Here is a 22,705-nt window from a genome sequence, read left to right as displayed (position 1 = left end):
ATGATTTCTCTAATACTTGTTATAAAAAGAATTTTCCTTAATATTTATTACAAATCTGTTTTCCATTGCTAAGGCAACAGAAGTGTTAAACCAATTACTACATAACCATGAATGTAAACACCGTCAGTACTAAAACTGATACCTGGTATAATGATTTACTACACGTACTACATGCTGAAAAGCTCTGCAGATATTTTTATTATTTGATTAATGAAGATTTTTTAGTATCAAGTCTATGATTTTTTATTTTTATTTTTTAATTTGGGGGGAGGTAATTAGATTTATTTATTTATTTACTTTTAGAGGAGGTACTGGGGATTGAACCCAGGACCTTGTGCTTGCTAAGCATGTGCTCTACCACTTAAGCTATACCCTCCCCCCTTAATTCTATGATTTTTTTAAAATTAAAAAAAAAATTCCTAGAGCTTTTGTATTGACTAAATACATTCTGAAATATCTAGCAAACTACATATAAGCTTTGTTTAATTTCCAAGGAATTTAGTTACATATTAAGCTACAAGAATGTTAACCAGCCATTTAGTTTCATTTTTGTTCTTGGCTTGATTCAAGGTATCAACACAGCATTCATAGATGTTAGGCTAGCTTGTTAAAGGAGACACTTGGGTTTAATTACACATGAAACAAGTTCTAATATAGGATTCATAAAAAATGTACTACGAAATTCAATTATTAAAAACCTCACCACTTTGTACATATCTGTTCTGCATACTTTTCTCCCTGAAAACGTTAGGACTCCTTGCCAGGACGGCCTGCAACAAGACTGGTATGTCGCCTTCTGGATCATCACTGCCAAGGTTATCTTTCAACTCTCTGGCATTGGAAAAATAAATACAAAGAAATTAAAATAGTGATTAAGAATTTTCTATTCTATATTAGTAAGACAGCAATTCACCAGTGAAATTCAGAAAAGGCTGTGGCAGAAAATTAAGAAGACTATGGCATAAAAATAAATTACACAAGTATGTCTAACAATTTCATGGACTTTTAAAGATGCTAATCCTAGAAGAAACAGAATTATCAAAAATGACAAGAGGGAAGTTCTTCTAAGAATAACTTATTTTTTTCCCCATTTTATTTTAAACAGGCGGAAAAAAACCCCAAAACATTATTTTATAGAACTATAAGTGAATTTAGGAATGTTCTCATTAGTTTCAAAATAGAAAATAAATAATGTCTATTCTAAAATATTCAAAAAATGGAAGAGTAGCAGTGATAATTATGCAGAGAAGTTGATACTTGGGCTTGGAATAGATTTTCTCCCTTATACCTGAATATGAGTGAGTCTACCTTTTTAAGAACGTCCTCTGAATAAAGTAACAATGTTGCCATACTGATTAAAATAAGACCCAAAGGCTACGTATAATTTTTCCTTCTTTATTATACTTTTCTCAAATACAGACATTTTGGGGGGTAGGGGGATACCCAAGCAAATGGTTAAGAACAGCTGCAATTAGTAAGTAGCAAATTAAATTTACAACTATGAAAGGTAAATGATAAAAAATTAAATATAGGCAGTATTTTAAATTTTACATTCTAAGTATGTCCCTGTTCCACTCCTTAAGTCTAATGAGAAAGATTCATAAAGATGGTGCCCAATGGTAAGATTAAATAAATTTCTGGGGGCAATCTTAAAGCAGCTCTCAATAACATCACTATATATATGCTACTTCCCTTATCCCTCTAAATATTTGGTGGAGATTTTTGATTAAGGATGTACAAGTACAAGAAGTGTATTATTTTGACATTTTTTGAATTTCTGGAATGACTAAATATTAGCATTATACTTTCTTCTGATTTTAACCAATCGTTTCTGTTTCTCCATCAGAAAATTCACATTTAGTATTTCACCTAAAGTCATCAGTTTTAAAAATAAAGTATGTGCAGCATCTGATGGCAGAGACCTCTCCATTATTATAATATGTGCTATCCTCATTCTCCTAATTAAAAAAAAAAAAATCGAAGGACATATGAGTACCAATGTGTAGTGAGGTGTGAACTTTTTAATACATTTTTGTGTTGAGATAGGTATGTACTGCTTTGGTAGTAAAAATTAAATTAAAAAATGAGTCCCAGATTCTTTGGTAGCCTTCCTTGAAGTTACTCTTTTGAGTTTTTGACATCCTTCCCATGAAAAGTATACCACTTTAAATAGAGCCAGAAGCAAAGTCCATAGTGCCTGGAAATTCTAACCACTCTAGCAATTTTAGAAAAGAGAGAGCTTCATGAGTAACTTTAGACCTCTGTATAGAGCCACCTCGATGAACCCTAAGATTATTACAAGAATTGAAGATCTCATAGAAGTACACAGGTCAGAACTACTGTCTCAAAATAACTATGGCCTATTTAAATCTCATTAATATCTCATCACAGTAATGCTATGTTCTCACTTGGATATCAATATAAAACTATGTATTTAAATTTTTTTGAAACAAAAGTAAAACCAGGAATGCTGATTCTCTTAGTGAGACCAGAATTTTTCACTTTATTTTAGATTGTACTTACATGTGATCCGTTGATACCTGGTTGAGGCTATGGACAAGCTGTGAAACCAAATTATCATCCCTACAGGCCAAAAGGCAGTTCACCTCTTCTGCTATTCGTGCATTAAAGAGAAGGCTCTTTGTAGTTGTAGCAGGTAAAGGGGATGGAAGAGGCAGCTGGTTCAGGACTATTTGGAATAAAATCAGATTATTAGAAATTAAGTTACAATAAGAAGTCTCTTTACTGCTAACATACATTTGGGAATTAAAAGTAAGTTATTAAAAAGTAAGTTACAAATATTAATGAGACAAATTAATAAAAGACATCCTTCTTCCTCAACAAACCTCAAACAACTCTACAAAACTCCCCAAATGTCAGCTGGATCATAGTAGATTATACTATTCTCTAAGAGTGAAACTCAGCTTCTTTATCTTTGCGCTGACTATTCATGTCTTAAATTTTTATTAACTTAATAAATGAGTAGCCAAAAAGGTAGAGTTAAAAACTAAGTAATTTTCCAGGGATTGAGAATATATTAGTTAATCTCATTTATTTTTGCTTATAAGACTAATCAGAATCAATACACTCTCACATAAATAAACCAAGTAATAATACCTGACTCTTTGCCAGATAATGTTTTTTAAGTAAATACAAAAATAAACAGCTCACTTTAGCAAGTGAACAACATTCACAAAATAGGATTCTGCAGGAAGAGTATCTAAGGGATTTTGCTTTAAGTTATAAATTCCTAAATAGTCTCTCTTCTTCCTAACAGTAAACAAAAGGGCATAAATGTTTTACAGTAGTTTATATTCAGCTATTTAATGTCTGTTCACATAATGGAAATTTATTCATATGTCTAAACTAAAAGTTAAGAACATCAACTAAAGTGTCTTTGTTTTTGCCTTAATTTCTAATTACCTATATGGTATAACTATCATGCTGCTCAGCCACAATGGGTAATAATAATTTTTTTTTACTAATAAAAACATGGGAAATAAATTATTATGTAATAAATAGGTATATTGGGCAAACAAACTTTAAAAATAAGGTACAGCTGAGATAATGGGTAACTAAAAAGAACTTCCTGGTAGTATATCTGATTCTGTACTGCATATTGAGTTTATTATGCCTTACCTATAACAAAGTGATCAACAAAACTAAAGACAGTTTCAAAGGTTTTTACCTGAGTCACCCTAACCCTACCAGCTACTTTCTTATTATCTCAGATTTTATAAACCAGCCCTCCTAGTTTCCTCACTAAAAAGCTGTAGGCTGGTGCCTACTTTACCCCATTTAAACCAGCTGGAAACTAACACGAGAAAAAGGTAGTACTTGGGAAATACTGAACACAGATAAAAACACTACTCGAAGTTATTTTCTCATAGCTTTATTTATAAAGCCCCATATATTGCATAATGCTTGCTATACAAAGAAAGGCAGGTCATCTCCTCACTGTCTACTCATCCCTCTTATGTCTCCTTTTCCTTTTATTTATTCAGGTAAAATGACAGAAGAACTAATATTTTTTTTGCATTTTTGAGTTGCTTTCTGCACCATTACCCGGGGACTAAGAATTAGAGTTGCCTCCCAAAAGAATGAGTACCTAAAAGATTGCGCTACACTAAGTAAAACTCAAGAGAATGACAATGTTCTTTAAAGTTAAGTGTTTAGAGTAAATAGGCTCCTGTCTAAGACAAACTCCAACAGATTACTGAACATAACATCCAACATAAACATCACTAAGAAATTAGATTAAGTTGGGTATCAAATTTTCTTCTTGAAGTGCAGTTTCAATTACCATTTCTATAAATGTTTTTTAAAAAGTCTGAAATTGTTCTTATATGCAAACTCATGCTTCTTCGGTTTTTATTTTTCTTAATGCTTTGTTTCATCTTCTTTGAGCCTCAATTTTGCATTTATCCCTTTATCATATAAAACCTTTAAACAAACACATGCTACCATTTCCAAATGGGTCCTTAAAATGAAACAGAAATTAAGGTCTTTATCTATTGTCTGACTACACTAATGTTGTTACCTTCAAATTTATGCCAATTAATCAAAGAAAATCATGATGTTTGTCATTCAAAATCTAAAATCTTTAAACATTTTCTGTTACTTATGACACTAATAATAATTACTGTTATAGTCTCTTCAAAAATCAGTGTCAGAGTAGAATGTAAATTAGATAAATTAACCACTTACGGTCTGTAAGACTAGCAATCCCCGCAAGAGTAGTGATGGGGACATGGGGCATATCCCCATTCATCCTGAAGTTCTGGAATGGTGTTGTCTAAGAAAGTACTTAGTTCAGGTGCCAGCTGTCATTACTTCCCATTTCCCAAACACTGAAACAAAAAAGACATTATTTGTAAAAATATGTCAAATATATCATTAGGGAAATGCTTATAAAAAACAAAAATTTCTGCTATTCTTATTTGTTTAACCTATATGACAATAGCTATCATGCTCATACTACTTACCCTACATTACACTTGCAGAGTGCTTTGCATATAGTTAACTCATTTAGTCCTCACAACCACCAAGTAAGGTACGCACTATTATTTTCTGCATTTTACTAATGAGGAAATTAATTTCCAGGGAGTTTAAAGTACCTTGTAGAGAAAGATCAGAACCTAAGCAATCTGGCTCAAGAGTCTGTGCAGCTTAGTGGGCTCTATAACTAGGTGGGACACTCAGTTCTGACAAGCACTGTTTTCTTTTCCACATCATAAACACATCAAAATCTAGGTTCAACTTGCCTTTCTAGTAAGTAATGTACACATTATTCAAAGATGTGTCTTTATTAAATAACTTTATAAACAACAGCAAACAGAGGAAATCTCCTCTATATCAATTATCTAAGACATAGTGCTAAAATAGAAAACTGAGTTGTAAACTTTAAACTGTAAATGTTTCTCTTTTTTAAGGTTATATCTGCTAGTCAGTAACTTTTAAGAGAGCCTCTATATTTTTTGAGTTATAAACGTCAAAACAGTGTAATGATGTAACACTAGTAACTCCCCTTACTCATACATCATAATGCAACTTTGCAAATTTAAGTTTTTTCTTTAAAAAACAGAAGTATATAGGTAGTTAAAAATAAGAATATTCGTCTTCCTGACTTTCATTATAAATATGAGAAAGACTGACAAAAGTTCCAAAAACATATATGTATGGCTTAACAGTTATAAAGTAAGCATTCCTGGAACCACCATCCAGAAGTCTAGCACTCTAGTTCCTTCTAGTGGTAACAACTATCCTGTCTTTTTAGTAATCATTTCCTTTCCTTTTTTTCCTTCACAGATTAATGATCTTTATATGTACTTTCTTTTCTGGTAACTGGCCAAGGGAAAAACACTGTTTTCCTTTGATGAATGACTGATATAAAACTTGCCAGTAGAAGCTCACTGTAAGGAAATGGTACGGAAAATAGTCTATGAAAGATATAGTTACTATTGGCTATCCTGTAGTTTTCCTTTTGCTACACTATGCACTTTACACTTTGAAGTAATTAATTTGATTCTTTAATAATCACTAAAGAAGTTTAAAGAAGCACTGTATATTTAGCAGTTGCATCAAGCACTCAAGAAAAAAGTCAGTTAGAATTTAATACTGATAGAAGTTACCAAAACGCTTAGTAATTAATGTGGGAAAAAAATCACTGAATGCAAATTATGTATAGAACAGCACAAAATATCGTTATTCATACAGGACTCTCTGTTGCACATGTAAACTGACATATTCAAGCAGATTAAGTAACAAGTGACCATTTTAATCATTTAATTCAGAGGATAGATAGGTACCCATAAAGAATAACATGTTAGGGGAATCTACTGTGGACTACTTGACTTTATTCCATTTTCCTAAATCTCAGGTGAGAAACATTTTAAGTAGACCCAACCCTAGGCTGGAGTTTTTTCGGCCTGAAAATGATTCTCTCTATATACATAAAATCATATATATATATATGTCAGTTACCATGTCTAAATTGGAAGATTAAAAAACCTAACCTTAAGGTTGTGCTCTTCTTAGTGGCATGACAAGGTATCTGAACACGCTGATGTCAACTCAAAACTGGGAGTAAGAGAGAAAGGAAGGGGAGCAACAATGCTTATTTGGTTTAAAGTGCTTTAAGTATACAGACTGAGTAGATGACTACTGACAAATCTATTTACACCTTACTGCTGAACTATGACAATTTCATGGAATCCAAGATTTTGAAGAACAAAAGACTTTGGTAGAAATGGACTTATAATTTTAGCCAAGGTCATAGATTTTGATGAATATGAGTAGTCTGTAGAAATGCTGCTGCCTTACGCTAGAAGGTGATCAGAGTCCATCAAGAAACAACATTCCTAGAACCCCTAATTAATTAGACATGGCATTTCTGGCTCTGGATTGGGCAATGTTTGGTCTAAGTGGCTCTGTAAAAAGTACACTATCTGTCATGAAACTGCTGAAACTGTAGCTGAAAGTCATTATCTCCGAGGAAGAACGTGTCCAGAATGAAATGGTAACCAAGTGGGAAAGATTATAATGAGTGGTTTAGAACTGTCACTTAAGGCAGTGCTTTATTTAAAATGTGTGAATGGTGACTGATTAGTGGATTGTAAAATAAACTTAGTGCGTTGAGATCAACATTCAGAGGGATAGAGGAAACAGAAATAAAAGGCTACACTGCACATGGTCTTGTGAGTCTAGGTAGCATGTCTTTCTAATTGTGGGTCATCAAGTCAAAGCAATTCGAAAGTTACTGACTTAAAGAAATGGAAGAATAAAAAAGTAGCCCCCTCACAAGTGGTGATGAGAATGAAATAACAATGCATGTAAATCACTTGACATACTACCTGGTACATTGTTAGTGATCCAAAAAGTTAACAATATTAACTGCTAACTTGAAAAATACTTTAGAGGAATAGAGGAGAAACACAAGTGAATTACGGAAAGGGGGTCTTTTCAATATAGGTAACCCCTATTTCTTAAAGACCTATTATAAATTATTATTTGAAATTCCAGTATATATTCACCATAGTATTACAAGTATGTACAACAGTCCTAGGCACGCTCACCTACAATTATTTAAATGGTAAAGTAGCTGAAATAAATAATGGCAATAAAAAGTAAAAAAAAAAAAAAACTAACTGCTGTAATAGTAAAAACTAAATCAAACACACAAAAAAATCAAGAAATCATTTATAACATAATCTTAGAATGGCTTGATGTTTAATTAAAATAATAGTTAATTAGTGGAAGATATTATAGTAAATTCCCATTTCAGCCCATTATGAGTCTGAAGGGAACTTCTAAGCACTTGCCAAATTAAAGACCCTAGTTTTTTGCTCGTTTAATTTCACTTCAAAATTTAAGATTTCCTTATATAAATGATAGAAATGCAAATAAAATAGTATTGGTAAAAGTTACAACAGTAATATTCAGATTGAGATGGTTTTGGAATAAAAGGTAATCTAATCTTGTAGTGGACAAAACTTTCCTGGACAGCCACTTTGTATCCTATAGCCAAAAGAACATGAATGCTATTATCTCAACAATTTCACTTTTTTAGTAGTAAAAAACTGGTTAAAATGATAACCAACATTTACTAAGCACCTACTACATAGTAAAAAAATGGTAAAGAAAACTTTAAATGTACTCTGATTCAATCCTTATAGAAAACTGAGGTACTAATATTCCAATTTTATCTAATGAGGAAATGTCTTGCCTTTGTCATGTTATCTCAGAAATCTTTCATAAATGCCTCATTCTTTTTTTTAAATATATTTTATAGCTCGACTGAAACATCAAATTTAAATGAATGTTATTCAGTAAAAGTATACCATGTAACTATAAAGTAAGACGAGTAAGGCTTTATGGAGTCAGACTCCTTACTTTATAACTTACAGTCACATCTATTTCGTACTTGGTTCACATTTCTATGGCACTTTAAGTACTCTTACTTTCTTCTTGATCTGGACTATACAGCAATAAGCAAAACTCACTCTGAAGAAAACCAGTATTCAATAAAAGATTTTAAGAGTAAGTTAACACCCTAGTACTTATGTTAAGTTCGTAACTTCTCAAAATTGGCATAACATTTTAATAAATCAATCTTGTCAAACACAAACCACTTATTTCCTCCATTTCTGAGCATATCAACAATGAGATAAATGTATGCTAAATGGAAGATATCATCAATTTGGTAACTCTTCCCTTAACAGTCATTCAGTCTGCATTAAATTAATAATCAAAATTCCTTTAAATTCTACTTTGTGTTGTTCTCCAGAAAAATGTTTCATCTCTTTTTTTCTGGACATAACAAAAGGATTTTCCTTTTTACTTGATAGTTAAAGTAGATTTAAAATGTCACATTAGATTAGATTAATAGTTCATCTAACTCCATATAGGTACCCCTTGAGTTATAAATGGTATCCAAGAATTCACACTATGTTTCTATGGTATTTAAGCCCTTCATGATGATGTATCCAATAATATTTATCTTCTGTCACTGTGTTAAATACTATGCTAAGCAAGCAATCTGCAATAGTTAACAAGATGGAAGCAGTCTCTACCCTTCAAAACTTGAGTTTGGCCAAGGAATGCTGTGAAAGGAGAGTATCTTCCAGGAGGAGAAAGGGGAAAAGGATCACTGAATTAAAACCTGAATCATCTGTGATAACATGGATAGACCTTGAAGGCATTACGCTAAGGGAAATAATACAGTATTTATCTTTCTGTGTCTGACTTATCTCACTTATATGTGGAACCTAAACACACACACACACACACACACCACGAAACAAAATTCATAGAAAAAGAGATCAGAGTCATGGTTACCAGACATAGGGGATTTGAGGGCGGGGTGGGAGGGACGTTGGAGGAAGGTGGTCAAAAGGTTCAAACTTCCAATTGTAGGTACTAGGGATGTAGTATACAAAAGGATGACTATAGCTAACACTGTTGTATGATACACAGGAAAGTTGTTAAAAGAGTAAATCTAAATTCTAAAAGTTTCCATTACAAGGAGAAAAAAATTTTTCCTTTTACTCTTTTCTTCTTGCTTTTCTTTTTATTGTATTTACACAAGAAGGGTGTTAGCTGAACCTATAGTGGTAGTCATTTCACAATATATGTCAATCAAACTGTCATGCTGTACATCTTAAACTTACACAGTGATAACTGACAATAAAATACATGTAAATAAAACACTTACACAGTAATACATCTCAATAAAACTGAAAGAAAAAAGAAACCTGAACCAGTTCTACTGTGACTATACCATATTTTAATCCCTCCACTCTCTGCAGCACATTCATTTAAAAAAAATGGCGAAGATTCTTAAAATTCATGAAAAGATATACTGCTAACTGAAAATAATATCAATGTGTACAGCTCAAGCCCATTTTTGCTTAAAATACATTTTTATACAAATATAGTCTAGGCATGAAAAAAGTTCTTTAAGAATATATCTTCAAACTATTAACAATGGTTAGGGGTAGGATGTATTCTGGGATTTTGGGGAATCTCCATTTTTGTAGTATCTATATCTGTATTTTTTGGATTAATAAAAACTATTAGTCTATAATTCAGAAAAACAATGATATAAAATATGTATTAAAATGAAAAACTTTAAAGAGTCTTCTAATAGGTGCTGTTATATGTAAATTTCACTGGGATATTTAAATAATTATCTGTGAAACCTATGTTAAGAATCTACTCTAAGAAGGCACTGTGTTAGGTACTAAAGACTAACAGAATATGCAGAGTGCATTCATAAACACTTTGGCCAGAGCATAAGGCCAGAAAGGTGGAGCCTGCAAAGGAATTTGTCATAAAATGTTGATCTTTTTTCATATCCTTAACATAAGTGAACTTAAGCTTTCAGTAAGACTAATGTAAGAGTGGTAAGAAAGGTGGGGTGGCAGAGAGAGAGAGAGAATGGAGGCAGAAAACTGTTGGAAGAATACTATGGAACTAACATGTAATGATAGTCTGATTCTGGATTCATTCAGATTAAAATGCCAAAGTAACATTTAGTTGTTGGAGAAGTCTAAAGTTGGAAGTTGGAAACTCTAGAACTGACGGTAGAGATCAGAGATACAGCAATAGATATGGAAGTGATCCACAGAGGACTGATAGCAGCTAAATTATAACAGATGAGATAGGCAAGAGACGGGATAACACTGTAGGGGAACTTTTTTTAGCGCTTCTTATGTGCCAGACATTAACACATACTTTTCCTTAATCAAACCAAGGTCAGAGGGTTCTAAAGATGATCTCTATTTTACAGATTAAAAAAAAAAAAAAGCTAAGAGCCTAAATTCTTTGCCTATGGCTACACAGACAGGACAGAGCAGAGCTGGGTGTTTCTAACTAAAGCTTACATTCTTATGCATATCTGAAGGACATAAAATTGGCAAACATCTACACTGCTATGACAGAAATACAAACCAATAAAAGGTAAAGGAAATTATTCCTCAGAGAAGCTAAATGTCTGTTCAGGGTATCACAGCTTGCAACTGACCCAGTCAAGACTATGGATGTTTGGATTTCTAGTTCAGTATTTTTACACTATGCTATCTTACATGATTATAATATTATTTTGAATAAACAAAAATTTTACATGTAGAATATTTAGCTAACTAGCACCTTTCTTCCTTGGCAATATCAATTTCATTTTATCTTTTTTCTCGGTGAGGAGAGAGAGCGAGGGCTTAAAACTATTTTTAATGTCTCACTTTATAACACATTTAATAGTATAAACTCCCTCAGATTCTTTTGGGGGACAGGTGGAATAAAAACCCTAAGTAGCTAGATAAGTAAACAAGTAAATCTGCATTGTACTATTTACTATTTTAAGTAGGTAACAGTGAGTCCCTAGAGCGGCATCTCTCTAGCAGAATCCTTTCACTTTATCAAGCTACCTCCAAGTTCTTTTTTGCTGCCTACTATTCAAGAATGAATTTTTCACATTCTGAAGACACTTCCAAAAGACTTTCCTCAAATCCTAGCTCAAAAACAGTTTCCAGTAAGTTGTACTGTGAAAATTCTCACTTCTTTAAAACATTTCTGTTTTTTATAGTTCTAAACTATTTCCATTAAATAAGAAAAATGCAAAATAAAAGCTCTAAAGCTCTCTTTAATACATGCTTGTTTTTGGAATCCTGAGCTCTCTGCAGCCACCATGTTGGATACCAATAATGTGTATTCCAATAACGTAGCTGTATCTTAATATATTTAATATATAATAGAAGGATACAGTCAATTACTGATTACTATTAGGAAGAGAAAAAGAAGTCACCAAGAAGTAAATCTGGTTGAGATTTAGGGTGTTTCAAAAGCAGTTTATAGAATATGTGTAAGTTCATTAAGAAAACAACCGTAAAAGTGTATTTTTCTAATCATATTTATGTATTTTTCTAATCTTGTTCTCACCAATTTATTTCACATGCAGTTTTTGAACTGACTTTAACAAAACTTCATATTACTTTAAAAGGTCCCAGCTGATTATGACAATTAAATTCACTTAGAGGTCTGCAGAGTAGTTACATGATGTCTAATGATAACAAAATATGCAAAAATGCAAGCTTCACCAGGAAAAAACAAAACAAAACTCCTGAGTACTATTTGTTTGTTTTTTTAACAAGAGGCCATGGAAGAAATTTCCAAGTGCTGCTATGAGTTATTTGGGTTCCCAGTACACCTCCCCACACCGAAATTTTTATTTCTCACCTTCTTTTCCACTGCAAAAGAGCCTATCTCAACCCTTTAATAAAGGTTGATTGATTCTTATACCACAAAACTATTTCCTATACAATGGTATTAGAAATGCAAAATCAAACAATAATTGTTTTATTTCCTTCTAAATGAGGCTGAGGTCTTAAAGAACTATAATATTTAGATATAGGCCTCAACTTTTGACCATAACACCCTTGATGATACAAATTAATCTAAAATACAAGAAAAAAAAAATGCTTTTATGTAAAATTACTGAACAGTCCACAAGAGGGCTCACTTTCAACTACTGTAAAATTTTTAAATGCATTTTTTTTAAACTACTCCAAAGACTGCCCAGATTCTTTTGAATTGATCATTCAACATCCTCAGAACACAGCAGATTCTGAAGTTTGTAAATATTTTTTTGTTTAAACACACAGAAACTTTTTCTGGGGATGCACATAAAATGTAAGGAATGCCTGAATACATAAGTATGCAATAGTCTTATCTGCCATCTTGGTCCTGTTAGCTACTTGGAATTTGGCTGTCCTAAAAATCTTTTCAAGAAATGCTGGCTATTTTTATCTATCTATCTATCTTTCTTTCTTTCTCTTTTCTGATTGCCACAATAAATTTAGTGAACATACATCATCTCATATAGATATAAAGTAAAAGAAAGGGAAAAAAGTTTTCCTTGTAATGAACACTTTTAGGATCTACTCTCTTAACAACTTTAATATATAATATACAGCAATGTTAATTATATTTATCATATTGCACATTACACCTCTAGTACTTATTTATCTTTCAACTGGAAGTTTCTTTAGACCACCTTCATCCAATTCTTCCTCCCTCCACCCCCTGCCTCTGTCAATGACAAATCTGATCCTTTCTCTGAGTTTTCTTGTTTGTTTTTGAAGTATAATTGACCTACAACACTACATTAGTTACTGCTGCACAACATAGTGGTTTGATATTTCTATACATTTCAAAATGATCACCACAGGAAGTGTAGTTATCGTACCAATATATTACATTATTACTAACTAAATTCCCCACACCATACATTTCATCTGTGACTCATCTATTTGCTAACTGGAAGTTTGTACCTCAGTCTTTCTCACCTATGGCATTCATCCCTCCACTACCACCCCGCTCCCCTCTGGCAACCACCTTTTTGTTCTCTGTATCTATGACTATTTCTGTCTTCTTATGTTTGTGCATGTGTTTTGTTTTTCCACATGTAAGTGAAATCATACGGTATTTATCTTTCTCTGTCTGACTTATTCCACTTAGCATAGTACCCTCTAGGTCCATCCACATTGTCGCAAATAGCAAGATTTCATTCTTTTTTGACTGAGTAAAACACACACACACACACACACACACCCACATCTTTATCCCATTCATCAATTTATGCGCACTTAGGTTGCTTCCATACCTTAGCTATTGAGAATAATGCACTGAATATAATGGTGCATATCTTTCTAATTAGTGTTTTTGTTCTTTTTGGGAAAATACCTAGAAATGGAATTGTTGGATTGTATGGCACTTCTATTTTTAATTTTTTGAGGAACCTCCATATTGTTTTCCATAGTGGCTACACCAATTTACATTCTCACCAATGATGCATGAGAAGTCCCTTTTCTCCACATCCTCCCCAACATTTATTTGTTGATTTTTTGATCATAGCCATTCTGACAGGTGTGAATAATATCTCATTGTGGTTTTGATTTGCATTTCCCTGATTAGTGATGTCGAACATCTTTTCATGTGTCGGTTGGCCATCTGTATGAATTCTTTAGGAAAATTTCTATTCAGGTCCTCTGTCTGGCTACTTTGAATTTTGATCCTTATTATGTGACACAGTCCCTAGGAACAATGAATTCTTTAAGACAACTCAGTAGGAGAACAAATGGAATATGTTCCAGATACTTAAAAAAATTCCTCCAATTCAATGGCTTAAGATCATTAAAGTATTTAAAAGAGCAACTGAGAAAGGGTACACACAGAAGATAGCAAAAAAAAAAAAAAATCACTTGTGTATAATATGCTAATATTAATGATCCCTTTTCTGTCCTAATCCATTCAAAGATGTCTTTCCAGCAACTCTTCTCTCTCCTACATCAAAACACTCCCTCTTACTGGATTATTCCAATTAATATGTAAACATCTATGTTGATAACTCCTCCTACTCTCAAAAAACAAAAGAAAGTAAAAAAAACTCTTGACTCCTATACCTGCCCCCCCAAACAATTGCTTAATTTTCTGCTTGCTTTCACAGCAAAGTTCCTTCAGTTATCTATATTCATCTCCAGTTCTTCTCCTACCGTCTCCTGAAACCACATTGTATGCGTTTTGATTCTCATCATTCCACCAGACGTCTTGCCATGGTTAGTAATAGCACACATCACGTTGCTTAACACAATGGACAAACTTCAGATCTCGTATTATTTAACCTAGCATTCAACAGACTTGAGCACTCTCTCCTGTTTGAACAATTCTTATTTTCCAGAACAACATATTCTCCTGGTTTTTCTTCACACTACGCAGGCCACTCCTGAATCCTATTTTGGTTCCTTCTCATCTTCCTGTCCTACCTCTGCTATTGATCTCATTTGACCTCACGATTTTAAAACAACACCTGTATGCTGATGACTCTAAAATTGACTAAACTTGACTTCTCTTCTATACACCAGACTCATATATCCAACTGCCTATTCAACATTTCTGCTTTGATGTCCAGTAGGTACAGAGATTGGCAATCTTACTACTACCGTTTGAAAGTATGATTTATATGCTTTAGATAAAAGTCCTTTATTAGATACTATTTTTCAAATATTATATTCCCATCTTTTGTTTGCCTTTTCATTCTCTTAATATCTTTTGAAATTATGATGAAGTCCAATTTATCAATGTGCTGTTTTTAGGATGGTGGTGGTGGTGGGGTCTAACTACAAAGGGGCATGTAGAAACTTTCTGGTATGATGAAGATGTTCTATATCATGAAGGCATACTGGTTACATGAGTATGCCTACTTGTCAAAATTATAAAGTTAAGATCTCTGTTTTTTACCAAACTACAAAAAACTGCAAAAGTAATAATGATGATAATTTAGCAGTGGTTAGAGAATGGATGAAAGTACAGATGAAATTAAAATGACAGCAAATGATTACCGTTAAAGTTGGGTGATGAATATTGGGCATTCACTATACTCTTCTGTTTACCTCGCATGTACTTAAAATTTTCAATAATAAACATTTTTTTTTAATTAAGGGAATTTTTTTGTTGGGTACAAAATATTGTCTCATACTCCAGTTGGTATTAATTAAAGCCTTCTTTTTATCAGACCTATTACTGCCAAACCATGTGCTATAAACTGACATCTGTGTCCTCTGCACCTCCCAAAATTTGTGTGCTGAAACGAAATCCCCAATGTGATGGTATATGGAGGTGGGGCCATTGGGAGTTGATTACATCATGAGGGTAGAATTCTCATGAATGGGATTAATGCCCTCATAAAAGAGACTACAGAGAGCTTCTCTGCCCTTCCTCCATGTGAAAACCCAGCAAGAAGACGGCTATCTATGAACCAGGAAGTGGATCCTCACAAAACATTAAATGTGCTGTGACCTTGATTTTGGACTTCTCAGCCTCCAAAACTGTAAGATATAAATTTCTGTTGTTTATAAGCCACCCAGTCTATGATATTTTGTTGTAACAGCCCAAATGGACTAAGATATGATATTTCCTTCAGGCTTTATTTGTAATTGGTACAACCAACCAATGAAACGAAAAAAAAAAAAAACCACCCCCCACCCCAAATCTAACAACAAAAAACAAAATCCACAAAAGAATTCAAGAGATCCAAATACAATCATTAAATAATATAACTTATGAACTTGAACAGATATTGGGATAACTTTTCAGGGAAGATAACCTTTTAAAAAGTTAATTTAAAACCATTAACAAACAACTTCATATTAAGGAGCTGAATTTCTTTTTAAAAATCACATCCTAAATGCACAATATGGTAAAAGCAAATCTACAAGGGAGCAATCCAAATATACAGTTCTCTAACAGTATGGTTTAATCTAAGAGTAAAATTTTAAATATTCAGAGAAATGGACAGAATGGCACCGTTAGCTAGTCCTCAATACATTAATAATACATTTTCTCAAGACTGGATTTTTGAAAAACTAAGCTAATCTAGAATACTTGACAGAGTGCAAACATTTAGTATCACTAACAGCAGATATATATGTTTTATCAATCAATCAAGGCAAGGAAAATTAAGATAATTTTAGAGCCTAAGAAGCTTATCTCAAATATGTTCTACTTCTACACAGAAATCTTAGGCAGGTTAGAATCTTCTTCAAGAAAAGTATGATGCTGCTCTAAGACATTAGATGAATGAGTGGATCATGGTTCCAAACTTCTACTAACTATAGATAATGCTGTATTACTGCAACTTTCAGAATCTGAAAGCCAATTATATATAACATCTTACTCTAGGCAATACTTTATATTGCCTATACTATTTAACACACCACAAATTCTCCTTTACAGAAGACACTGTGTGTGTGTGTGTGTGTGTGTGTGTGTGTGTGTCACACACACACTTACTAGGCTGTCTAATTGTAGGCAGTATGCAGCCTATTTTCTGAGCTATGGAGGGAGAGAAAAAAATTTGTATTCCTTGCTAACCATGTGCCAGGCCCTGTGCTAGTTGCTTTACATTCTTCTTCTCATTTTATTTTTCATTTAATCTTCATAATAACCCAATGAGTAAGTCTCATTTTCATTTTAAAGATGGGAAGAGAACAAACTTCAATTGTCCAAAGTATAATTAGTTAGGATGTAGAATCAGGGTTCAAAATCAATTTGTCATCATTCAGATATAAAAGTTATGAAATGGCTCTTAAACACAAAAAAGATGCTCAACCTTACTCTTAATATATGGAGAAATATAAATTAAAACTACACTGAGATAGAATTCTTGCCAACCTGATAAATGAGAAATGTTAAGACATTCTGTTTTTGAGGCTGTGGAGAAACTTCACTCTCATACATTGCTGTAGGATGCAAAATGGAGTTGCATTCAGCAATATCTAATAAAATTATGTATGCATTTATGTAAACTTTTGACTCAGTAATCCCACTTCTGGAAATTTACCCTCCACAAATATCTAAAATATATGCACAATGTTATTCATTACAACATTGTTTGTAATAGAAAAATTCGGAAACAACCTACTGCTCAAGCATGGGAAATTGACTGAAAAAATCAAAGTACATCCACACCATGGAATATTATGTAGCAGTTAAAAAGAATGAGAGATAACTATGAACTAATATGGGGTAATTCCCAGGATAACCTAAGTGAAAAAAGCAAGGTACAAAATAAGTGAATACAGAGGAAAATCTTTCTCTAATAAAGAGGGAGAAACAAGAAAATATATAGGTATTACTTAATCATAAAAAAAAATCAGGAAATATAAACTCAAAAATAATGAAATTATTACCCATGGGAAGGTAGGAATGAGACGGTAGCAGAACTTCAGAGTATACTGTCCTAATATAGTTTTGACTTTTGAAGCATGTAAATGTTATATTAAAAATCAATATTAAATCAAGTGAATAAAAAAGTAAACTAAAATCAAACACAAGCAGCATAACTGTATTACCAAATAATAACAACCCCAGAAAAAATTTAATCCAAGTAATTCTGACCACAGTACTCTGACAGTATACTATTACTGGGTTTGGGGGGTTGAATTGTGGTCTCCTCCAACATATGTCTACCTGGAACCTATGAGTGTGACCTTATTTGGAAAAAGGGTCTTTCAAATATAAGGATCTCAAGATAAAATCATCCTGAATTTAGAGTGGGTTCCAAATCCATTGAATGCATCCTTAAAGTTAGAAATGGTAGACACAATGACATACAGAGAAGAAGGCCACATGAAGATGAAGGCACAGATTGCAGTAAAGCAGCCACAAACCAAGGAATGGCTGAAGCCACCAGAAGCTTGTAAGAGAAGCAAGGAAGAATTCTTCCAGAGAGCCTCTGGAGGGAGAACAGGACTGCAAACACCTAGATTTTAGACTTTTGGCCTCTAGAAATGTAAGAGAATAAATTCCTGTTGTTTTAAGCCATAAAATCTGTGGTAATTTATTACGGCAGTCCTGGTAAACTAATACACTGGGATATTCTAAGGACAGAAAGGATTGAAGAGAAATCCCGAAATTTGACTGGTGTGTTTTATTTTGGCAGTAGTGTTGATATAGCAATTCAAATACAATATGATCTTGGAAGCCAAGTGAAGAACATCTTCCAGGGCAAATAAGTCAGCAAATGTGTCACTTACTATTGAAATCTGAGAACTGACCACTGGACTTGGCAACATGGCAGTCACTGGTAACCCTGAGAAAACTGATTTCAGAAGTGATGGAATGTAACAGCAAAAACTTATTTCAGTTAGGCTTAAGAAAGAATTGTAGGAGAGGAATAAAAAAGTGAATTACAGACAAATGTCTATAAAGGGGAGCTGAGAATTTAAGCAGTAGCAGGAGGGTGAAGAGCTTTTTGTTTGAAATGGCAGAAATAATATGTTTGTACACTCATGAAGATGAACAAATCAAGTGGAAAGAAAAAATATGATACAAAAGAAAGAGGAGAAATTACAGGAGTGATATATTTGAGTATGGAGGAGAGTAAGACCCTAGTGGAAGGTCTGGCTTTAGGAACTTGGACAGTTCATCTGTAGTAACAGAAGGGAAATTAGAGTATATATAAGTAGAGAGAGTGGTAAGTAGAGAGGTAAATAAATGCAATGACAGGTACTTGTGAAAATTTTCTTCTGATTGCTTCAATAGCCTCACTGTTACAGGAAGTAAGTTCATCAGCTAAAATTAAAGTGAAGAAGGAAATGCTGGAGGTTTTATGGAGAGGGAAGAAATTATGAAACAATCAATCAGGAAAGCGAAAGGATCAAGTAAGTGTGCTACAACTGCTGGAAAGGTTAGGAGTACACTGTCATTATTTTAGAGTGAGACTAGCCATCATAGTTTTATTATTTTTCTCCCGTCCCATTCAGCTTTATGAGTGATATTTAACCACAGCTGTACTTTCGCCAAGACAGAGAAGGGCAAAGGAACTAAAGATGTATGCAAGGGAGTGATTATGAGTGACCTTTGCTTTTAAGATATAAGGAGAGAAACAGGGGTATCAGGGTGAAGAAAATCAGTATTGCAACATTCAATACAGTTGACCCTAGACCAATATGGGTTTGAACTGTGTGGGTCCACTCACGCAGTGGATTTTTTTCAGTAGTAAATACAGTACTACACGATCCGCGGTTGGTTGAATCCGCAGATGCAACACTGTGGATGTTGAAGGCCAACTATGAGACTTAAGTATCCTTCGAGGGTCCTGGAACTAATTCCCTGTGGATACTGAGGGACGACTCTACCTGTGAATAAGTCCCATCCTCCAACAACTTAATCCTTTGGCTTCTGTAACCCTATCTTCTCTCTCGTATCTTACTGATTAACTCTTCACTGATTCCACTTTCTCCAGTGGTTTATTATCTGTCATCATTTCTCAAGTCTAGTTACTCAATCCTATGTATACTTCCTCCAAAACTCAATTATGTTCATGGCTTCTGAAAGACATGTATGGCTTTATTATATAAGAATTCATTTATGATTCTCCACTGGCACTTCAAACTCTTACAGTACCAATGTGTTAATATGTCTGATATTCAACAATCATTTCCCTCAAATGTTAGCACCTCAATAACACTTCTAAAATGAAAACCTGTAATCTTGTAAGTTCTATCACTGTTCCCATTTATTAGTAAACCAAACTTGCAGGTTATAAACATCAAAAAAAAAATCTGTTATCATCTATGTGATTAGCCAATTCTCCCTTTCCTGTTTTACTGCTCTAATCCTAATTAAAAACAAAAACAAAAGCAAAAAGACTCACTATCAGGCACTTGGGATTATTCTAATTACCAATTAGCTTGTCTTTTTTTTAAACTTTAGAACTTCTCTACTTTCAGCTGTCCTTCATACAGGTATGCAATGAATTGCCTTTAAACAATTGTTTTTATTATTTACTTCCATAATTAACTACAATAAAAACAACATCTACAAATTTACTTTCAAAGCCTTTATCCTCACATTCAATCTTCTCCATATTTATAGTTGTTTTTCCAATTATATTGTCCCCTATTCCAACATAAACTGCCTATTCTTGCTAGATTGCTCTTTTCACTGTTCCCAAAACACGCTATCCTCAAATCTTGCACCAATACATTTCCTTACACTGTTCTTTTTCTTTTCTATATCAAACCAATTCTACCCATCCTTCAAGCTCCACTGCCTCCTTGAAATCCTCCTCTACTACTGTACTTCACAATCTTTTCCTTTAATGAACTCTTGTGTTACATGCATACAAGTCAGGATCTGGCCATGCATAGTTATACTCTCTCTAATCATTTCATTGGCTCCTTAAGGGCAAGATCTTGTCTCAAGTTTTTTCCCCATCTTCCCATAATACTTAGCACAGTGATGGTCATATGATTAGTAGGTTAAACTGAAATGAAAACAGTGGAAAACTGCTAGAAGATGAATTAAACAAAAAACTCAAGGCCTTACGCAATCAAACACTTCATAAAAAGTTTGAAATATGGATGCTAAGCAGTTCATATTTAAGCTGATGACATCAGGGAGTTGTAATTGAACACAATCAGATGATCTTAAAACTACAATCTTCACATGTTAAGCTTACATTAGCATCCTCATGTTTGCTTTTATTGGAAAGGGAACCACATTTAACAGAGACCTATCAGTTAAACTCTAGAATTTTCCTCCACTTTTTCAACAATCTTATTAAGGAGAGTAGAAAAATCAGAGTTGAACTTTTATACAGATTGGAAATTTAAAGTCCTCGGAAAACTCTAGACCGAAACTTAGAACAGTTCCATAAAAAGCTAAAAATATTACTAACTTCTTACTTACCAACATAAATGCTGTATAATTGATGAGGGAACAAGGAAGGTTAAATAATCAAATCCACTTGGTATCTTATCTGCGTTGAATTAAATGGAATCTCATAATTTTCAGTAATGATTTCTGAAATCACAATTTAAAATCTGCTCAGTCTTAGATTTAATTACATTAAAAATTTAATTCTTTATCAAAAATTATCATTAAATTGATATTAAAAACAAACTTATACTTTCAGCATGTTATGGCTCCTAAATTTACAAGGCTCCTTTTCCTTCTTAAAATCAGATTAAGTTCTCTAAGATCAAGGCCCAGAAAAGAAAAATGTCTCTACTACTATCTGATCAAATATCAGCCAACAATAAATGAATACGTTTTAAATATCCACTATGCAAATGTTTCAAATTAAATATTATAATTTCCAGATACTTTTGACCTAATAAAGAATTTTTAAAGTAGAAGAAAATTTAAGAGTTACTAGTCCAACATGCTTATTTTATATAAGAACCAAGAATGATGTGTATTTATAAAATTTGGGAGTAGGAGTGAGAACTATCATTACTATAGCTGCTGTAATGGGGAAACTGGGAATTTATTATAACTATGAAACTCACATCATAACAGAACTTAGCTTCTGATACCACATTTAGTTAGGTATAAATACTGAGATGGACAATTAACTACCATGGAAAACACACTAGAACTAACAATATTATACCTTAGAAATATAAAATAAACAAAATGGGCAGAAGACCTGAATAGACATTTTTCCAAAGAAGACATACAGATGGCCAAGAGGCATATGAAAAGATGGTCAACATCACTAATCATCAGGGAAATGCAAATCAAAACCAAAATGAGGTATCATCTCACACCTATCAGAATGGCTACTATCAAAAAGACTATAAACAACAAATGTTGGTGAGGATGTGCAGAAAAGGGAACACTTGTGCACTTTTGGTGGAAAATGCAACTCAGTAGAGCCACTGTGGAAAATAGTATGGAGGTTTCTCAAAAAACTAAAAAAGAGAACTACCATATAATCCAACAATTCTACTCCCGGGTATGTATCTGAAAAAAACAAAAGGATCAATTCAAAAAGATATATGCACCTTAATGTTCACAGCAGCATTACCTACAACAGCCAAGATACAGAAGCAACCTAAGTGTCCATCACAGATGAACAGATAAAGTATATATATACACACATAAATACAGTGGAATACTACTCAGCCATAAAAATGGAATTTTGCCATTTGCAATAACATGGATGGGCTTGAAGGGCATGGTGAAATAAGTGAGAGAAAGACAAATACAGCATGATACTACTTATATGTGGAATCTAAAAAACTACAACAAACTTGTAATATAACAAAACAGATACAGAAAACCAGTGGCTACCAGTGGGAAAAGGGGGAGGGGCATGATGGGGATGGGGGACTAAGAGGTACAAAGTATCAGGTATGAAATA

General features: G+C 33.2%; 1 protein-coding gene across 4 annotated transcripts in view; it reads right to left on the bottom strand.

The window, feature by feature from the left end:
- Positions 1–22,705, bottom strand: part of NIPBL (NIPBL cohesin loading factor) — a 175,364-nt gene that overhangs the window by 100,367 nt on the left and 52,292 nt on the right. For 3 of the 4 annotated variants that reach the window (XM_031444091.2, XM_031444078.2, XM_031444089.2), the window contains exons 2-4: positions 4,708–4,850; positions 2,524–2,689; positions 704–831 (exon numbers count right to left, since the gene is read on the bottom strand). In XM_031444091.2, coding sequence (XP_031299951.1) covers positions 704–831; positions 2,524–2,689; positions 4,708–4,771 — 358 coding nt within the window. In that variant the 5' untranslated portion in view covers positions 4,772–4,850. Of the gene's footprint in view, positions 1–703; positions 832–2,523; positions 2,690–4,707; positions 4,851–21,246; positions 21,361–22,705 lie in introns of those variants that run through there. The other variant, XM_031444084.2, reaches the window with a different exon arrangement.

This window comes from Camelus dromedarius, chromosome 3 (assembly GCF_036321535.1).
Source record: "Camelus dromedarius isolate mCamDro1 chromosome 3, mCamDro1.pat, whole genome shotgun sequence".
In the NCBI taxonomy this organism is placed as follows: Eukaryota; Metazoa; Chordata; class Mammalia; order Artiodactyla; family Camelidae; genus Camelus; species Camelus dromedarius.
This window is presented reverse-complemented; position numbering and strand designations above follow the sequence as displayed.